Source organism: Alligator mississippiensis, chromosome 12, assembly GCF_030867095.1.
Source record: "Alligator mississippiensis isolate rAllMis1 chromosome 12, rAllMis1, whole genome shotgun sequence".
Classification (NCBI taxonomy): Eukaryota; Metazoa; Chordata; order Crocodylia; family Alligatoridae; genus Alligator; species Alligator mississippiensis.
In genome coordinates, this window is record NC_081835.1 from 50528988 (window position 1) to 50546607 (window position 17620).

The 17620-nt window shown below is 53.2% G+C and overlaps 1 protein-coding gene across 1 annotated transcript; it reads left to right on the plus strand.

The window, feature by feature from the left end:
- The first annotated feature begins 8872 nt into the window (after positions 1-8872).
- Positions 8873-10785, plus strand: PHPT1 (phosphohistidine phosphatase 1). Its single transcript, XM_006267556.3, has 3 exons — positions 8873-9031; positions 9195-9319; positions 10390-10785. The coding sequence occupies exons 1-3, from the start codon at positions 8896-8898 to the stop codon at positions 10480-10482; spliced, it is 354 nt and encodes a 117-aa protein (XP_006267618.1). The 5' UTR covers positions 8873-8895; the 3' UTR covers positions 10483-10785.
- Positions 10786-17620: the final 6835 nt, after the last annotated feature.

The following is a 17620-nucleotide window of genomic DNA, read 5'->3' on the forward strand; positions in this document are numbered from 1 at the left end:
CATGTACACAGGCGTGCCCTCCCTCCACACATGCATACGTGTTCCTTTCCAGTTGTGCATGCATGCCCACACATGCATGTCCTACTGCCACACATGCACATGTATGCCCTCCCACCACATACAAATGTGCACACGTGCCTTCCCATCGTGCACACACACACGTCTGCCTCCCACACCCATTGTATTTCTTATTCTTGGCGGTGTGCAGAGCTGAGGGGCAGGTCTCTGCTGTCTTCCAGACACGCTCCTTGTTTCTCCCAGCACCGGTCACCTATATATGAGGGGCCTGGCCCTCTCACCCCACTGTATGTGAGCAGCAACTCAGTGGAGCTTCTAGGGGACAGGTGACAGTGACCCATGAGGTTCCCTGAGTGCAGACAGGGTGGCTGTGCCTGAAGCCAGGGTCCCTGTCTCCCTAAGTCCCCTGGGCTGAGCTGTCCAGCTGCCTGCCCCACAGGTGCTGGGCTTAGCCTCTCCCCCATGTTAGCTCCCCCATATCCTCTCTGCAGCAGAGGCCCTTGGGGACTAACCTTTCAGCTGCGTGATCTCCCAGCTCTGTGCTTGGGATCTCTGATTTTTTAGGACTCGCATGCCTCAGGCATTGTTGTACAGCCAGCCCTGGTGTCCCAGCGAGGCAGCTGTGGCTCTGCCCTGGGAGTCAGGCCTGTGCAACAGGATGGCTGTTGCTGGGGACGGGATCTCTTTGAAAGCCGCTGGGGATCTGCTGGCTGAGCTGCTTCCCTGTGGGATCCAGCACTGCCATGAGCACAGCACACCTGTTCCTGAGCTCCCTGGAGCAAGGGCTTGTCCTTCCCATCCTGTCCGGCACTGGGATTCTCATGCTAGAGCTGAGCAGTGGGTGGGAGCTCAATACTGCACTGAAGCTGGAGGGAGATGCTTCCCCACAGGGCAGAACAAGCTTCTCTGAGTGCAGGAGGGTGGAGGGACCAGCAAGAAGCCTGTTAAGGCTTGGGGGAGGAAAGGGGCCAGGGGGAGCAGCTCATCAGCACCCCTCACCCCAGCTCTGAAATGGGAACTCCTTGCTGTGTTCATCAGGCACAGCCTGACCTCATAGAGCTGCAAGGGAACAGGGAGCGGCTGACTTCTCCAGGCTGCTTGCTGTTCCCCCAGGTGGCAGCCCCACTGTCTCCCCAGTGGGCTGGCAGCAGATGAAGGCTCAAAAGGCTCCCAACTGCTGTGATCCTCCTGGGTATGCTGCAGCCAAGCCCTGGGCTGGTGCTGTGCTTGGGTTGTTAGAGCCGTGTGGAACCAGCCCAGCCCCCTGCTTTCCTGCCAGTGGGTCCCTGCCCTGCAGCACAAGCTGAGCTCTGTGAGCAACACACCAGGCTGGGGCAGAGCAGGGGCAGGAAGTGTGATACTGGCAGGGTCCCTGCCAAAGGGCAATGTGGTGACCATAGCTTTTGCTGGCAGGGTCTGGAACCCCAGTGTCCTCCCAGCAATGTGCCCCCAGGCCAGGAGGGCTGGGGAAAGGCCCTGCCACAGACGGGCTGTTGCTAGGGGGCTTTGTCCCGTGAGGCTGCAGCCGCAATCCAGGCACCTGGCATGTGACATTCTTTGAGCAGCTGAGAGCGCCAAGGCTCGTAAACATCCCTTCCTGGCTCCCAGGCGACGCTCCCCCTTGGAACTGCACTGGTCCTGGGCACAGGGCATGGGCCCATGAAGGCCTGGGCAGGAGACAAGGAGTTGCAACTATTGTGTCCTCACCTTCATTCAGTACCCTTAGAGGAGCTCAGGCCCTGGCACAGGGCATGGCCTCAAGCCATGATTTCTGGTCTGCCTCAGATAGGGAATGCCCCCTTCCCTCTCCCTGCTTCACCTCTCTCCTGCTTGGCACTTCCAAGGCCAGGTCACAGGAGCCCTTTCGCCCTGATGTGTTGTGCACTGGTCTGATCTCCACCTTGGCAAAGGTCCCCTCCCACCAGGCCCCTTCCCACTCCTGCCTGCAGCACAGAGCCTCCCCAGTGACGCAGAGAGGAATCAGTCTTCCTTCCCAGTTGCGGAGCTCCCTTGCCCCCCGCTATTGAGAAGAGCAGCCAGGAACAAGCTCTCCCCTTGGCCAAGCTGGTATCTCTGGGAGCTGTATATAGTGCCACTGTCTCCCTGGGCACCACTGGCCCCAAGTGAGAGGCTGGGCTGAATTGCGGGTGCTCGGTCCTGCTTGGGCCCCACGCACAACTGCTTGCCCCAGCCTGGGAGGGCTCCAGGTGACCGAGAAGGACTGTGGAGCTGTGCAACTCAGAGTGCATCAGAGGAGCTCACTGGTGCTGGGCATGGTCCTGGTACCTCCTTGGCAGGGCTACAGCTGTGGGGGTGGCAGGAATGAGGCCTCAGTGCCCTCTCTCCCCACCCCCTGCTGCCTTGTGCCCTTGGGAGAGCTATGTGCCCTGTGTGGGTAGGATCAGCCAGCCCAGGGTAAACAGGGCTTTGCCTCTTCCACCCTGACAAGGCTGCACTAAGGACCAGCTCCAACGGTAAGGAGCAAAGCCAGATGGAGCAGCAGCATCTTGTGAGGCATCTGCTACAGGAGGTAGAAGCTCATCACTGCTAGACACCAGCTGCAGCCATCCGCCATGTTCAGCCTTGGGGTAAGCCTCTGCAGCTCCATTGCCCTTAGCACTAGGCAGCGCTGCGGGCAAGGGGGCTGCAGCTGCAGGAGATGCAGAGAGGGGCCTATGGCAGCTCCTGGCTGGTTTTGGAAATGCTGCCCCTTTGCAGTCTTGCTGCTGCTGGAAAGTGGCTCTGCCTGTGTGTGGATGCTCAGCAGACAGATCTGCTGACCCACATGGAGGCTAACAGTGTGTCCATCCACCAGCCAACACTATCTTCTGTGGGGAAAGGGCCTGCCCACAAGCACCTGCTGCAAGGCCAAGAGAATCCAAGCCATGTGCTGGGGTGATGTGATGAGAGACGGCCCCAGCACGGGGCTCTGGGGCTGAAATTCATCCCATAACTGGACATATCCCTTAGCTCTTGCAGTGTCTCGGCCAGCTGTCAAGAGTGATGTTACCAACCTACCCTGGGCACTGGGGGAGGCTGTGCAGATTAGGCCATGCTCACTGAGACCCATACACTAAACAGTCTCTGCATCCTGAATTCCCAGGAAGGGCAGGAGATCAGCCTCAGCCTGTGTTGCCTTCCCAGCCAAACTCAGAAAGGGCCAGTGCACTTTTTGCCTAATTGAAAATGCCAAGGAGATGTGAAAGCAGCAAGAGGAGAGCAGCAAGGGGAACTGAATTGGCTGCCAAATGCCTTGTGCAGGGAACTGATGCCAAATGCCTGGCTTAGTGAGGTTGGAAATCAGAGCCTGGATCCTCAGCTGCTCTAGATTAGTGCAGTTTGGGTCGATCAAAGGTGACACTGACTTACTCCAGATAAGCATTTGTCCCTGGAGCAGCCCTGTGCTATGGAGAGCACCTGAGAGTGGTGGCCGTGGAAGGAATGGCTGGGCTCTCAGCTCTTGATGCTGCTTGCTTCCTATCAGTGCAGACAGGGAGAGAAACTTGTTTCTCAGAGTTGCCAGCACCATGTATTGCATTGGTTTCTGCAAGCCAGTCCTGTTTGCTGGGGCTGCCTTTCATTCCTGGGAGCCTTCCCTCCCTGTTATCCCCTTTTGTCTTTCCCTACTGCTGTCTTTGGAGTCAAGTTTAAAGCCAACAGGTCTTGCAGCCAAAATCCTTTGGCTAGAAAGCTCTGAGCAGTGCTTTCAGTGTCCTGTGTGTCAGATCCTGGCACCACACCTGGGCTGGGATCTGTGCATGTATGGTCTTTGCTTGTGCATGGGAAAATGGGGGGCTGAATGTGTTATTTGCTTGTGGGGTGATGGCTGTGCTAAGTGGGGTAGCAGTGAGAGCTCCCTGGAGGGCAGTCAGCTTTCTGGGGCAGAGAAGAAAGAAAAGGAGGCAGAAAGTCACACTGCAATGGAGTGTAGTTAGTACAGTTGGGATCTCCTGGGAGACAGGAACAGTCTGGCCTTGCTCCTATGGAGCCCACAGGCATTGCTGTCTTCTGGACTAAAGACCTGGATCCAGCTATCTTATCTCTGGACAGGGGTAACCCAAGCTGCTGGGGCTTCCAAGTCCAGATCCCAATGAAAATTGGGGTCCCTGGTGCCAGAGAGTGCAGAGCTGACTTGCTATACAGAGAAAAGCCAGCTGTGTTCTCTGGTACGTGATTTTGCTACAGACCCATTTCCACTCTGAGCACATCGATTAAATTTTAAGCACTAATCCCTTGGCCCTGGGAGGCTGAATTTCCTCGTGTGATGAATCACTAATGCAAATGCATCAGAACCATGAAAGCACACATTCTGGTTTGGCCCAGTGCCAAGGGGGCGAGTAAAAAATGCCTGCTGTTTTGGCACTAGCGCTGGACCTCTTGGTGTGCTCCTACAACCAGCTGCCTGGGTCAGCAGGAGCAGCAGCCATTCCATCAACAGGGGCAGGAATCCCTCAGCTACAGCACTATCATGGGCAGGCATCCCTCCACCTGGGTAGCACCCACTAGCTGAGCAGGTGGGATAATTTCTGTTGTAAGAGCTCAATAGTAGGAGCCAGACCTGCCTATCAGGACACTATGGAGAGGACTTCCTTCCCAGTGCTGCTGGGGTGAGCAAGACATCTTTCTCCCAATATTTTTATCTTGGATTTCCTGCTTTCCAACATCAGACTACATTGGGCTGTTTTCCTTTGCTCTCTCAGCGGTGGCATGTCCCTTCCCCTCTCACCTGCAGAGCTGTGACTTCTTCCTCCCATGGCAGTGGGGGAAGGCAAAAGCACTTTTGCCCCATTTTTGTAGCTAACTGTTCCTTTGCACTGTCTAGGGTCTTACCCATATTTTATAGCTAAGATCTGAGCAGATCCTCTGACCACAAGGTTTTGAGGATTCTTTCAGCGGTGGCCCAACTCTTCCATCCATTCTTCCTCCCTGTCTAACAAAATGAATAATAAATAAAAGAGTGAAACAGCATCTTCTCAGCTGGGCTCCCAGGAGGCTTTTACTGAAACCGGACAGAGTTCTTTGATAAATGCATGTTCTATTTATTTCCTTTTTTATGATGCATATTATTGAAGAGTTGGGTCTCGCGTCTCTTGTGCAGAGCAGAAATACTAGGTCTGTATTTTATGACGTTTCGTTGTACAATTCCCGCTGGTGTCCCACGGCACAGATTCTGAGATATACTTATAATGAGAGATCTATTTCCTTTGAATAACCATAAAGTATAACTTGAATGTACAATGGCGAGGCCTGCCTCTTCTGTCTGGCTTTGGTGGGGAGGGCAGGCAGTGAAGATGAAAGCAGAGGCCTGGACTGGAGCAATTACAGGGCCGATCAAAGGAGGATAAGATAAGAGCTTTGTTAGAACTCATTGGAGAAGAGCGAGGGCTGGTGACGTATGAGTGACCATCGGGACACAGACCTATGATGTGGTACAGATCCAAACCCACCCCCAAAAAGAAAAGCCTTCTCCCCAACCCTCCAAGAGATAGCTTCTTAAGCCTCCAAAAGTGTTAGGGACCCTACAGTAGCCTGGGTTAATGGTTTACACAGCCACACCTGCCTGTAACTTTGACTGACAGCTCTACCCCAGCTAATTAGCTGACTGGCTTCCTGATGAGCTGCTGGGAAAGAAGCTACCCATTTAGTCCCAGCTGTGGCAGCAGGCTCCAGGCCTGCCAACACTACTGACTCAGGTTTGCTTTGATGAGCTTCCTGGCTCCTGAGCCTGGTTTGGCTCTTCCTGCAGTCTGGCTTTGGGTTTCCCCTTGGATCTGGTTCCTATTTCCTGGACCCTGGCTTGTCACTTACCTCTTTGGTTCTGGTAACTTGGTCTTAGCCTCCTGAACCCTGGCCTAGCCTGTGACTGGATCTGGTAACTCGGCTCCTGATTCCTGACCCCTGATGGGGCCTGTGGTTTGGCTCCTGCCCTCCCACAGTGGCCTAACCACTAGGCCAGATAGCCTAATTTATGCACCCTTTACCCAAAGTGGTGAGGCATATTTATTTTGTGGATCAGCCACTAGAGGGCAGCAGTATACAGTCAGGGCGGTGAAGTGTGGTGTCCTGATCCCTCTAGACCCTGAGGCCAGGACCTAGGGCATGAACTTGTCCAGAAGAGCAGAAATCATCTAGCATCAGTATGAGATTGAGATTGCTCTCAGGGTTCCTGCTAGCAGATGGTCTCTGCATTGCTTAAGCATTCAAAAGTCGGTCTCAGTGAGGGAACAGGGTTGCTGCTATGGCAGTCAGTAGAGAAGCAGGACCTATCTATCTAGAGGGGAGCAGGGCTGGACTGTGCCCCTCCCCCCCCCCCCAAATCAGAGGGATGTTTCCAATAGCAGCAGGCAGCCCTTGGTTCTTGATATCTCACTGCTGTTGATTACTGCATTGCACAGCCAAATCAGGGGCTGCATTGAACCTTCTGTGCTTGCTGAATAGTTCTAAATTATTCATGCAAAAATGCACACAACCTTGACAATGCTGTTATAAACATAAATAGATTGGAGTGCTAATCTGCCAGAGGAAACAATGGGCTGTCTCTGTGGAGCTCCATGTTCTGTGCCCTTTTCCCCAGGATGGGAAGCTTGTGGGGTGAGAAGTCTATGCCTCCGTGCAAGAGATAGGATGCAGAGACTCATAAGCAGACAGGCTGTGGGATGAGTGAGATCAGAGCAGGGTACAGCAAACAAAGGGATATAATTTCTCTAGATTATAGACTCTGGGCGAGGCCTGGCTTTTGATTCTGTGGTTGTTCAAGAATGGTAGAGCTAGGCTTGTAGGGGCTTCCATCAGATAGATATTACCTAATGCCATTGTCCACTCCCTGGGCAGCAGCCTGATTGCACCCATCATTGCAAACAACTCTCAGCCAGCCCAGAGAAAATGAAACCCTATCTGAGCAGGCAGGGTACAAGGTGCATTGGATACCAGGTAAGTGGCCCTAATGGTCCTAGGTGCCCTGCTTGGCATCAGGCTGGCTGGGACCACAGCTAGGTGTGGGGATGTCCCAAAGAGCAGCCAGTATGTGTGACTGGCCTGTACTAGCACTGCTTTGTTTGAAGTCAAGTCCTGCAGATGTAGCCAGGAGGGGTCATTTTACCCCCACCCCCACCTTATGAGTGCAGTTGCCATGTTATTGTTCCAGATGCTATGTACAAGAAGAGCTGCTAACCTCTTTCTCTGTAGAAAGACTCTGTAGCCTCATAGCTCAAACCCAGTGTACCTGTAAAACCTCCTTGTTTTACAGGGCTTTTCTTGCCTGATAGTAATGGAAGAGCACACTATGTGAAAGGGAAAGGTGTTTCCCCCTCATTTTTAATTGTCTTATGTTTGCAATATGGTTTGGCTTCAATCCTTGGAAAATAAATCCTCAGGGGTTGTTCCCACAAGCCTGGTCCCATTCAGCCAGGGGCCAGGAGCCACTGCCCCTCCTTCAGGCCAGCCCTGGGTTAGTCCTTGTGGTCTGAGCTACCCCGGTCCCCTGAGCTGCAGCTGCCCATGCAAATATGGAAGGTGTTGGCTCTGCTGGGGCACAGGCTGGGACCCCAGCTTGGTCCCTGGGAATCCCTCTCCCCCAGGAGCAGTATAGGGTGCATGACATGCATCCTAGACCCACGCCTCCAGCTGTGGGGCCACCTCAGGAAGTGGCCCTTTCAGTCCCTAGAGCATCTGCTGAAGTGGACTTGAGCTCACAGAAGCTTGTGCTCTCTGGGCTCCACACGTTAAGAAGGATGTGGAGAGTTAGAGAGGGTCCAGAGATGGGCAACAAAAATGATCAAGGGCTTGGAAAGAGAGTCATCTGAGGAGAGTTAGGCATGTTCAGCTTGTGGGAAAGGTGCTGAAGAAGGGACATGAAAGCAGTCTTCAAATACTTGAAGCGCTGCCATAAAGAGCAGAGAAAGCAGCTTTTCTTTCTCGCTGCAGAGGAGGATATTCACCACTGGTTTGAAGTTGCAGCAAAGCAAATTTAGATCAGATATCTGGAAAAGGTCTTCACCGTGAGTGCAGTGAGGCAGCGGATCAGACGCCCAAAGGAGCGGTGGACTCCCCATCACTGGCCGTCTTCAAGAAGAGGTTGGACAGCCGCCGGCTGGGGTCGTCTAGGCGCAGCGATGCCGTGTCCTGCCGTGGGGATTTCCCAGGCTCCTGGGCTTTGCTGCTTGCCCCCTCCTTCTGCTGCTGTTCAGTGTTTTCAAGCCCCTGTCAGAGGTGCTGGGTGTTGGCTGCAGCCCAGGCCTGGGGCTCCCGACCCCGACCCCTACCAAGCCTGCTGCTGGGCCCAAAGCCAGAGGTTTGTGGCAACAGAGCCTTGCCCCTCGGCTCTGGCTCAGACCAACCCAGATCTGGGGTCAGGAAGGAATTTTACCCCATAATCAGACATGGGGGGGACATGACTGCCCGCTCTGCAGGGACTCCGGCCTCTCCCGGCCCCGGGGCCTGCCCTGGCAGCATGGGGCACAGCAGGAAGCCATAGCCGGCTGGGTGAGGCCTGGTCTGTGGGGCCCAGGGACTGGCCAGGGGGTTGTGGGGCGGTCTGGACACGAGCTGTATAGGCCTTGGACACTTGGGGCCCAGGTGTCCCGTGGGGGGGATTGGCACTGTAGGGGCCTGGACAGCTGAGACTGCAGGACTCGCCTCTTCTCAGTTAGTCTCTAAGGTGCAACCTGCCCTGCCTCTACCTCCCTTTAACTCTAGGTTTTTTTGTCGGCAAAAATCTGCCCCATCTCACACCCCTTTAAGGATTCCAACCCCTTTTTAACACCGCCTCTCTCTGATTGGTCGAGGCCGCGGCGGCCCTGCAGCGCCATTGGTGGAGGCGCCGCGCAGTGCCCGCCCCCTGGGTGCCATTGGCGGCGGGGCGGGGCTGGCGGGCGGGCGATGGCGGAGCTGAGCGCGGTGCCGGACGTGGACATTGACGCGGACGGCGTCTTCAAGTACGTGCTGATCCGCGTGCGGCCCCCGGGCGGCGCCGCCAAGGACGTGGTGCGGGGCTACGGCTGGGCCGAGTACCACGGTGAGCCGGGGCCGGGGGGGATCCCAGGTGTCCCCAGTGTGGGGGGGAGGACCCGGGTGTCCCCACGGGGGCCGACAGCTCAGTGCCTGTCGGGGAAGGCCGGGGCCGCGTCCCGGGTGGGGGCCCAGCGGGGTCTGCCTGCACTAACCCCCGCCCTGCACAGCCGACATCTACGAGCACGCGGCCGCAGAGCTGGAGCCGCGCGGCTTCAAGTGCGAGTGCCTGGGCGGCGGCCGCATCGCTCACCGCAGCGCCGAGCGCCGGATCCACGTCTACGGCTACTCGGTGGTGAGTGCGGGACCCTCCTTCCTCCTCCCTCGGCCGGGCCGGGATCTTCCACGTGGCCCCGATGCTGGGGCTGGACCCGCACCCGGCGCCTGGGCTCTGGCCTCAGTTGGCTTCCCCGCAGCCCAGGTGTGCGTGGGAGCCGGGAGCTGGCGCTTGCCGGGGCCGCCCCGGGTGAGGCGTGCAGGGTGACAAGGCCTGGCAGGGCTGTGTGCTGGCTGGCGTGGGGCGGGCATTGCAGGCCGGGCTTGCTGTTTTTTCCTGCTTGGATGGCAAAGAAAGGCGGCGAGTGAGGCAGTGCTGGCGCTGTTGTGGCGCCGTGGCCAGAACCCCAGTAGCGCAGGCGGGGTCGGCAGTGGCCTGGTTTTCCCCAGCAGTTTTTGGGCTGGGCCGTTTCTGGGAATGGGGAGAGCCACAGGGGCTCCCTGCTTCTGCGAGGGCTGGACTCACTCTCCTGGGACTCTTCTCCCTCTGCTAGGAGCAGGCCCTAATGAAACCCAGCCAGAGCTGCACACATGCTGTGTTCACTGCTGCGTCCCCTGTGGAGGCTGCCACTCAAGGCCCATCCCGCACCGGTCCCTCCGAGGCCCAGGGCAGGGTGAGGCTGGAAGGGTTTGCACCACTGGCGACACTTAGGGGGTGCACCCTCTGCAAAAAGCGCTGCTGATGGCAGCATCTGGGTGGTTGCGCTTGTCACCCTGCCAACACCACTGCAGGAGCTCCCTGCTTGCCGTTGACACCACCACCGACACCTGCAGGCGGTTGCCGTGCCCCTCAGTTTCTGGGGGCTCACAGCATTTATGGCTTGCGCCGTCCCAGGCTCAGCCGATTGATGCCCATGTGTCTGGCGCCCAGCACCAGGCTGCAGTGTGCTCTGTGGACTGCTGCCAGGCATCGATTGGGACTGCTTAGTATTTTTAGATCCAGGATTGTTGCTTAGTTCCTTCTGCTTCTCATCCTACCAGATCCTCTAATGGCTCAGGGCTGGGTCCTGCGGGCTCTCCTAGGATGTGCTTTGCATAGCTACCAGCACCTCCTTCATGGTCTGATTCTTTTTCCTCCTCTTCCTCCAGGGCTTTGGTCGTGCAAAACACTCCATGTCTACAGAGAAGCTGAAAGCCAAGTACCCCGACTATGAGGTTACCTGGGCCGATGAGGGCTATTGACATGGCCGTGTCTGGCAGCAGCAGTGCTGAAACTGGAGCTGACCTTTCCACTTCCCTGCCCTGAGGCTCACTGGGCTCTGCTGCCTTGCCTTGGGTTGGAGCCCTCATTTTTAATGAAGCTCCATGCTCTTGGGAAGCTTCTGGTGGGAGGGAGCTGAATCTGGTGCATGGGGAAGTTGTGGGCCTCCAGGTCCTTCAGATCTATGGATCTATGCATTGTCTTAGTGCCATTGACTTGCATGGTTACAGGATTTTATCCTCAGTGTTGACTGTGAGAATTAAAACATATGGAGAGACCATTCATCCTCAATCTCTGTGTCATATACATGTGCTAACCCCTGGCTTACTGGCTCAGCCTGCTATTCCCATGTGGCCAGCTAACTGAGCTTTAGTTAGCTATGTTTAGCATCTGCATTGCAGTTAATTGTCACACCTGAAGTGCTAAGGCTGTGCACAGAAGCTGCCATTTAAGGCCTAGATGCAGAGGCCAGTGTCCTGGAAGCTGCAGATGTGAAGAACAATGTTGTCTTTCCCCATTAAGATTGAAAGATTGTTCCTCATACAGAAGGGAGTAGGGGACACAGTTGGGAGTGGAGCCCAAACTAGAAGAGGCGGGGTGGATCCTGGGTTATGCACGATGCGTTATGTTGCCCAAGTTGAGAAAACGTAAGGAGGAGCTAGGAGTTGCTGAAGAAAGAAGATGGAAAGAGTGGTAGGCATCTAGCTTTGCTATCATGCACCCAGGACAGTACCCACAGGTGACCTCTAGAAGCAAGGAGGCCTGATTGAGCCAGAAACAAGAGAATGGGGATAACCAATGAACTGGACAAGGAAAACCCCAGGGCCCCTGTACCTGGCCAAAAGGCAGTAGGAGAACAAGGGTCTTAAGGCCAAAGAGGACCATTGGGATCATACAGTTTGACCTCCCTCCTAATGACAGCCATAGACCCTTACTGAGGGACTTGGGCGTCAAGCCTAGAGCAGATCTCTTAGAAAAGCACCCAGTGTTGGTTGAAAGGCTTCATGATGACACCACCTCTCCAGGAACCTGTCCCTGTTAGTGTTTCCTGTAGTTGGAATTTGTCTATGTTCACTTTGAGCTGCTGGATCTTGTATCTACCGTCAGATTGAAACAGTCTTCTTTTACAAATCTCTGCCCATTCCAGTTACATGTAGATCATCTTGGAGTCACCTCTTATCCTTGGATCAACTAAATTTAGATGAAGCTTCTGGAGTCTCTTGCTCTCTCTGGTATGCTTACCAGACCTGTAATTACTGCTGGAGCTGGTTTTTTGGAGTATGAATGCCAGAAGAGAGGGCACTACACATGGTGGTAATACCACTCCCCATCCTACTTACGGTTCACTTGTTTAGATGTGCATGGATCGTTTACCCCTATTGCTGCAGCAGGGCACTGGGAGCTAAGGGCACTGGGGTCTTTAAGACCTTTTCGGAATAATGTCCCAGGATACTGCCTGCCAACTTAGATGGCTTGGCCTTGCATTTGACTCTTCAATAAAGTTGTCCTGACCATGGTAGCATAGGCTTGGAAGAGGTTTTCTGTGGTCACCTTGTTTAGGGGCTTAAGGATAGGTTAGAAAAACAGCTGTTGGGGATGATCCAAGGGAACTTGGTCCTGCCTTGGAGAAGGCAGGTGAGGTCCCTTTCAATTCTACCTTGGGGCCCATCTTGCCAAGCAAATCAGATGTGTATATGTAATAATGGACCTGGCGCTTCACCAATTTTTGTCATCTGCAAATTTTACTAGCAGTTTTATACCTTCTATGCCACTTTTTTCGCATCAGGATATGAGTGATTAAGCTAAATGCCCCATAGGACCCTATTAAGTCAATGCTGCTGTCTGTACTTGTTATACCAAACCTGGGATTATTTTAGTCCACAGACCATATAGCAATGCTGCTTCATCCTTTTAACTGTTTCTTGACTGCCTGTCACAGGAGCCTTCTCATGACCTTGCCTAGGTTGATGTCAGGTTAACTGGCCTACAGTTGTAGAATAAAAGCCTTAGGGTGGATGAATATGATTCATCTTGCTTCTGTCCAACCTGGACTGCTCAAAATTAGACAGCAAAAGCAAATGACCTCAGGTCTAGAGATGTGGGGTATGTAAGCCTTTCTAAGTCAGCCCACTTGCTACAGTGCTCAGTTATGGACCGAGTTGTCCATGTGAATTACCTGTAAGCAAATAAGGATGGGAATATGACAATTACTGCTGGGAAGTTTCCTGTGGCTTTACAGTCCTGAGAACCAATGATCTCAGTTTCAGTGAGGAGTTTCTTTTCCTTCCAGTATCAACGTTCTTGTGTAATCTTGTGAGCCAGCTCATTTATCCCAGGGCCAAAGGGATGGGATTAGCCCAGTGTTAGAACTGTCTTTCTCCATCCCCACCCCTATCTCTAAATGGAGGTGCTTTGGTCTGGGGTGGACCCAGTCTATGAGGTCTGCATCTGTGTTTGGGCAGGGGAGAAAGCAAGATGCTCCTCACCGGGCAGGCAGGGTGTTGGATCCACTTTTCTCCAGCAGAGGGTGCTCCCCTCCAAGCTCTGACGCTGCCTGTGAGTTTAAGGCCCCTTGACAGGTCAGTCCTCTAATAGATAAGAGTGGCGGGGAGCTGTACATGGTCAGGGCCACTTCCCCTGGGCTGGCGTGGGAACTGAACAGCAGTGTGAATCAGCGATTCAGGGTCACCTTCACCAGTGAAGTGAAATACAGGGACTTAAGCAAGCAGGGAGTAATGTTTAACGTGGTACCCTTTGAATCATTCCAGTGACAGGACATGGAATATTTGGTTTTCACTCAGCAGTTTGCCTTCGAGGCTTTGGTAAAGACCAGATCAAAGCATCTTAAAGACAAACTGTCTGGTTGCAACCTGTGCTGTTGCTCTCATGCTGTTTTAAAAAATCCCAGCAGGAGAGGTACTGCGGGCTGGGGGTCAAGTGCTTTCCCCATCCCTGTAAACACTACAAACACTAGAGCGCTCCAGTGGAGGGAGCCAAGATGGACATCATCCTCGTATGCCTTGGTGATCATGCATCATGCACCCCCATGTGTGCTCAAGGGCATAGCAACTGCACAGCAAATTTTCCCTGAAGGCCAACTTCCCTTTTACCTAAAAGGTACACATTCTGTTACAGCCCCCAACCTGCCTGATTCCTCATTTTTTCATGCCTAAACAATGCATTGACCATGCTGCTGGTATTATATGAGAGTCTGCTAGGAATATGGGTTTAATCTAGCCAAGATCAGACTAAAGCTGCATCTACTGGAGAAATCGCTCTGCAGTGTATTTAGCCAGTTAGTGCTACCTGCAGCTGATGTGAGAGGTTTATAGTCCAGCTTCTAATCTTTGGGATATAGCGGTCACCAGTGTGTGGGGTCAAGGTGGCCTTTGATTGCAGGACCCTTGCATTTTTCAATGAACGTGTGTTTCTCTGCAGGTTTGGTTTTTGCTGATCCAGCACTTCCCAGCCAGTGTAAGGTCAGGCAGGCATGCTCTTTGATAGCTCAGAAATGCATGGACCCTCTGCAGGCCACATCCTGCCCTCACCCATGCTTTCAGTGCAGCTCTGATGATGTCGGCTCCCATGATGTATATCAGTGTAGGTGACAGCAGCATCAAGCTAGACATTTATGGCTTAATTGCACCAGGCTAAGTCCAGTCTAGTGTCCAAGGACATCTTGGAAGCAGCAGGGGCATGTTCTTCCCTGTACTCGGATTAGGGCAACAGAACCACGTAGCAGTCCTGAGTTCAGGGGCTATGTGTTTGTGTGTGTGTGTGTGAGAGAGAGAACACCTCTGCTCTATGCCTCAGAGTCCTGTTGTTAGGAGAGGTGCCACATACTGCAGAGGTGCCCTCAGCTACATATTCAGAGTCGCTTCAGGAGGACCAGGGAATCGCTGTTATTAATGATGGGCAGATGCCTAGACCACTGTCTGTAGGAGATAGGTAGTGGCCCTGCCATAATGCCTCACAGCCCTGTGACATTGTGGGACACTTACAGTGAGGGAGGCCTTTGTACATGGTCAGGAGCCAGGAGAACAGGTAAAATTTGATGACCTCACCTGGAGTGAATCTCAGGTCTAAACACCTAAAGATCCTTCTTTTCACATCATTGTGGGGCAGGGGCCTTAACAAGAGTGTCCTCTGTGTCCAGGCTGGGGCTACTGCTGCCTGGGCTGGTGATAGTAACTAAATGCATGGCTCTCAAATGCTCTTTATCACCAGCTCTTGCATTATTTGTCAAGGAGGTCAATGTCATTGCCACCACTTTACAGATGAGGAAACTGAGGCACAAAGTATGGAAGCAACTTGCTGTGGAAGCCGAGCTCTCTTGGACAGGGTGTAGGGATATGTGTGAATAATTATAGGAACATTTGAATGGCTGAAGAAGTAGAGAGAGAAAATGTCAAGTCATCCCCAGCCAGGAAATCCCTAGAAACAGAGGTGCCAAGTATGTGGGGGCCCAAGGGCCCTGGTCCCCCTCAGGAAGAGGGCTGTCACCTGAAATGCATAAAACTTTCCACTTTTCACCTTAGCCCTCCCTGCCAATAATAAAAGTCAGTGCCTATGTCTAGGAACATGGTCCTGAGAAGAAGCAGAAGGGGAAAGAGCACTTTGGGAATGAGTGGACTTGCAAGAGCCTTGGAGCGCTGCATGAAGAACCTTTCTTTTGCTGTTTTCTGGGGCTGTTTGCTGTGTTCAGGGGTGCAGGACTTGTGTTCTTTGTAATCTAACAGGCTTTCATCAAAGAGATGCTCAGCTCCTACATAAATTCTCTTCTTGTCAGAAGCCAGCCCTTTGGTAACTGCCTGAGTCAAAAGAGGAATAGCACTGGTGTGCATAGGCATTTTCCTAGAGGCAAAACCATGGTCTGGCAAGCCTGCTGCCCAAGGTGGGCAAACATGGTAGCTGCTTGCAGAACTTGCAGAGGGTTGGAAGAACATAAAATAAGACCTACAGCATGAGCTAGAAACTTCACAAGTAATTCAAAGCAGCACCCTGGTATTGAGGATCTTTATGTAGAGATGAAATCTCCAGGGCAGTAACTGCAGAGTGCTTGACCAGACTGGGGTATCCAGCTGCCAGTAGTGTGGAAGGGAAATGGATCAATGAGATGACCAGCCAACTCCTAGCTGAAGCCTGGAGGGTCTCCCATTCATTAGGAGAGGCCAGGACACTGGCCACCTCAGGACCTGCTATTGGATGAATTCCAACAAGATCTTACAGACTGAGAATGTGTGTTAAGCAAGGCACCAACGTGGTGTGGATCCCACTGGAAGTCAGGCCTCTGGATGAGGGATTGGCCCAGCCAAAGGTGTGCATGGCCCATGTGGGGGAGAGGCCAAGTTATCTCAGCTCCAATAATGCAGATATATGACTATCTATGGGAAAACATTTGCTGGAAAGCCTGTTTGGTTCAGTTCAGCATCACAGCCCAGTGAGTGGCTGGGAAGATGCTCAGAGAGAGCGTTCCTAGTGAGTCACCCAAGGGGACCATGCTGTAGTTTAGCATTGCTGCTGTGTTCCATACTCAGCCAGGATTTTAGCTTATAGCAACCTTCTCCCACCTTGGTCCAGATTTTCTAAACCTCAGCTATATCCAGTTTTCAAATCATCCCCTCTGTGTTTGGGGTGTCTGTCATACCACTCACCATACCCTGTGCTGAAGGGACAGTCTTTGGTGGAAGAGCACCAGGTTCTGTTGGATTATAGAGAATCCATCTGTGTGAAGCCTATGGACTGCTTGAAGGCTCAATGATACTTTCATGACCATACTTCCTCCATGGCCTATGGAGCATCTTTCCTCATTGCCACTGGCTAGTGAGGTGCCTCTTAGGGGCTTGGTGTCCTCAGTGTCAGTCTTGTGTTGGCCCAGTACAATACAATGTAGCTCTCTGGAGCCAGGAACCAGTTCCTGATGCCAAATGAGGAGGTCTCACACTGGTCTGAGCTGGGACAAGTCTAGCCAGAATTCTAGAAACTATTCTCTACAGTCTTTCTCCTAGGAGCATTCCAGCTGTTGTGACACCCTCAGCTAGCAGGTATGGTTTCCTTTCTTGCCAGAACCATTCAGCAAATAAACTCGTTCCTGGTCAGATCCACCTACAGTGTTAGCAGCCAAAGCAAGTCTCAACTCTTCCTTACTTCCGTGTGCTGGAAAGCTACCCCCATATGAAGCTGTGATGATGGAGGCAGGAATACTTGCCCCCCGCAGACCAACTGACTGCAAACCATTCATCTCACCTGGCCCATATCTTTCATAGATTCATAGATGTTAGGGTCGGAAGGGACCTCAATAGATCATCGAGTCCAACCCCCTGCATAAGCAGGAAAGAGTGCTGGGTCTAGATGACCCCAGCTAGATACTCATCTAACCTCCTCTTGAAGACCCCCAGGGTAGGGGAGAGCACCACCTCCCTTGGGAGCCCGTTCCAGACCTTGCCCACTCGAACTGTGAAGAAGTTCCTCCTAATGTCCAATCTAAATCTGCTCTCTGCTAGCTTGTGGCCATTATTTCTTGTAACACCCAGGGGCGCCTTGGTGAATAAATACTCACCAATTCCCTTCTGTGCCCCCGTGATGAACTTAAAGGCAGCCACAAGGTCGCCTCTCAACCCTCTCTTGCGGAGGCTGAAAAGGTCCCGTTTCTCTAGTCTCTCCTCGTAGGGCTTGGTCTGCAGGCCCTTGACCATACGAGTTGCCCTTCTCTGGACCCTCTCCAGGTTATCCGCATCCTTCTTGAAGTGTGGCGCCCAGAATTGCACGCAGTACTCCAACTGTGGTCTGACCAGTGCCCGATAGAGGGGAAGTATCACCTCCCTGGACCTATTCATCATGCATCTGCTGATGCACGATAAAGTGCCATTGGCTTTTCTGATGGCTTCGTCACACTGCCGGTTCATGTTCATCTTGGAGTCCACTAGTTCTCCAAGATCCCTTTCCACTTCCGTGCCACCCAGCAGGTCATTCTCTAGGCTGTAGGTGTGCTGGACATTTTTCCTCCCTAGGTGCAGCACTTTGCATTTCTCCTTGTTGAACTGCATCCTGTTGTTTTCTGCCCACTTGTCCAACCTATCCAGGTCTGCCTGCAGCTGTTCCCTGCCCTCCAGCGTGTCC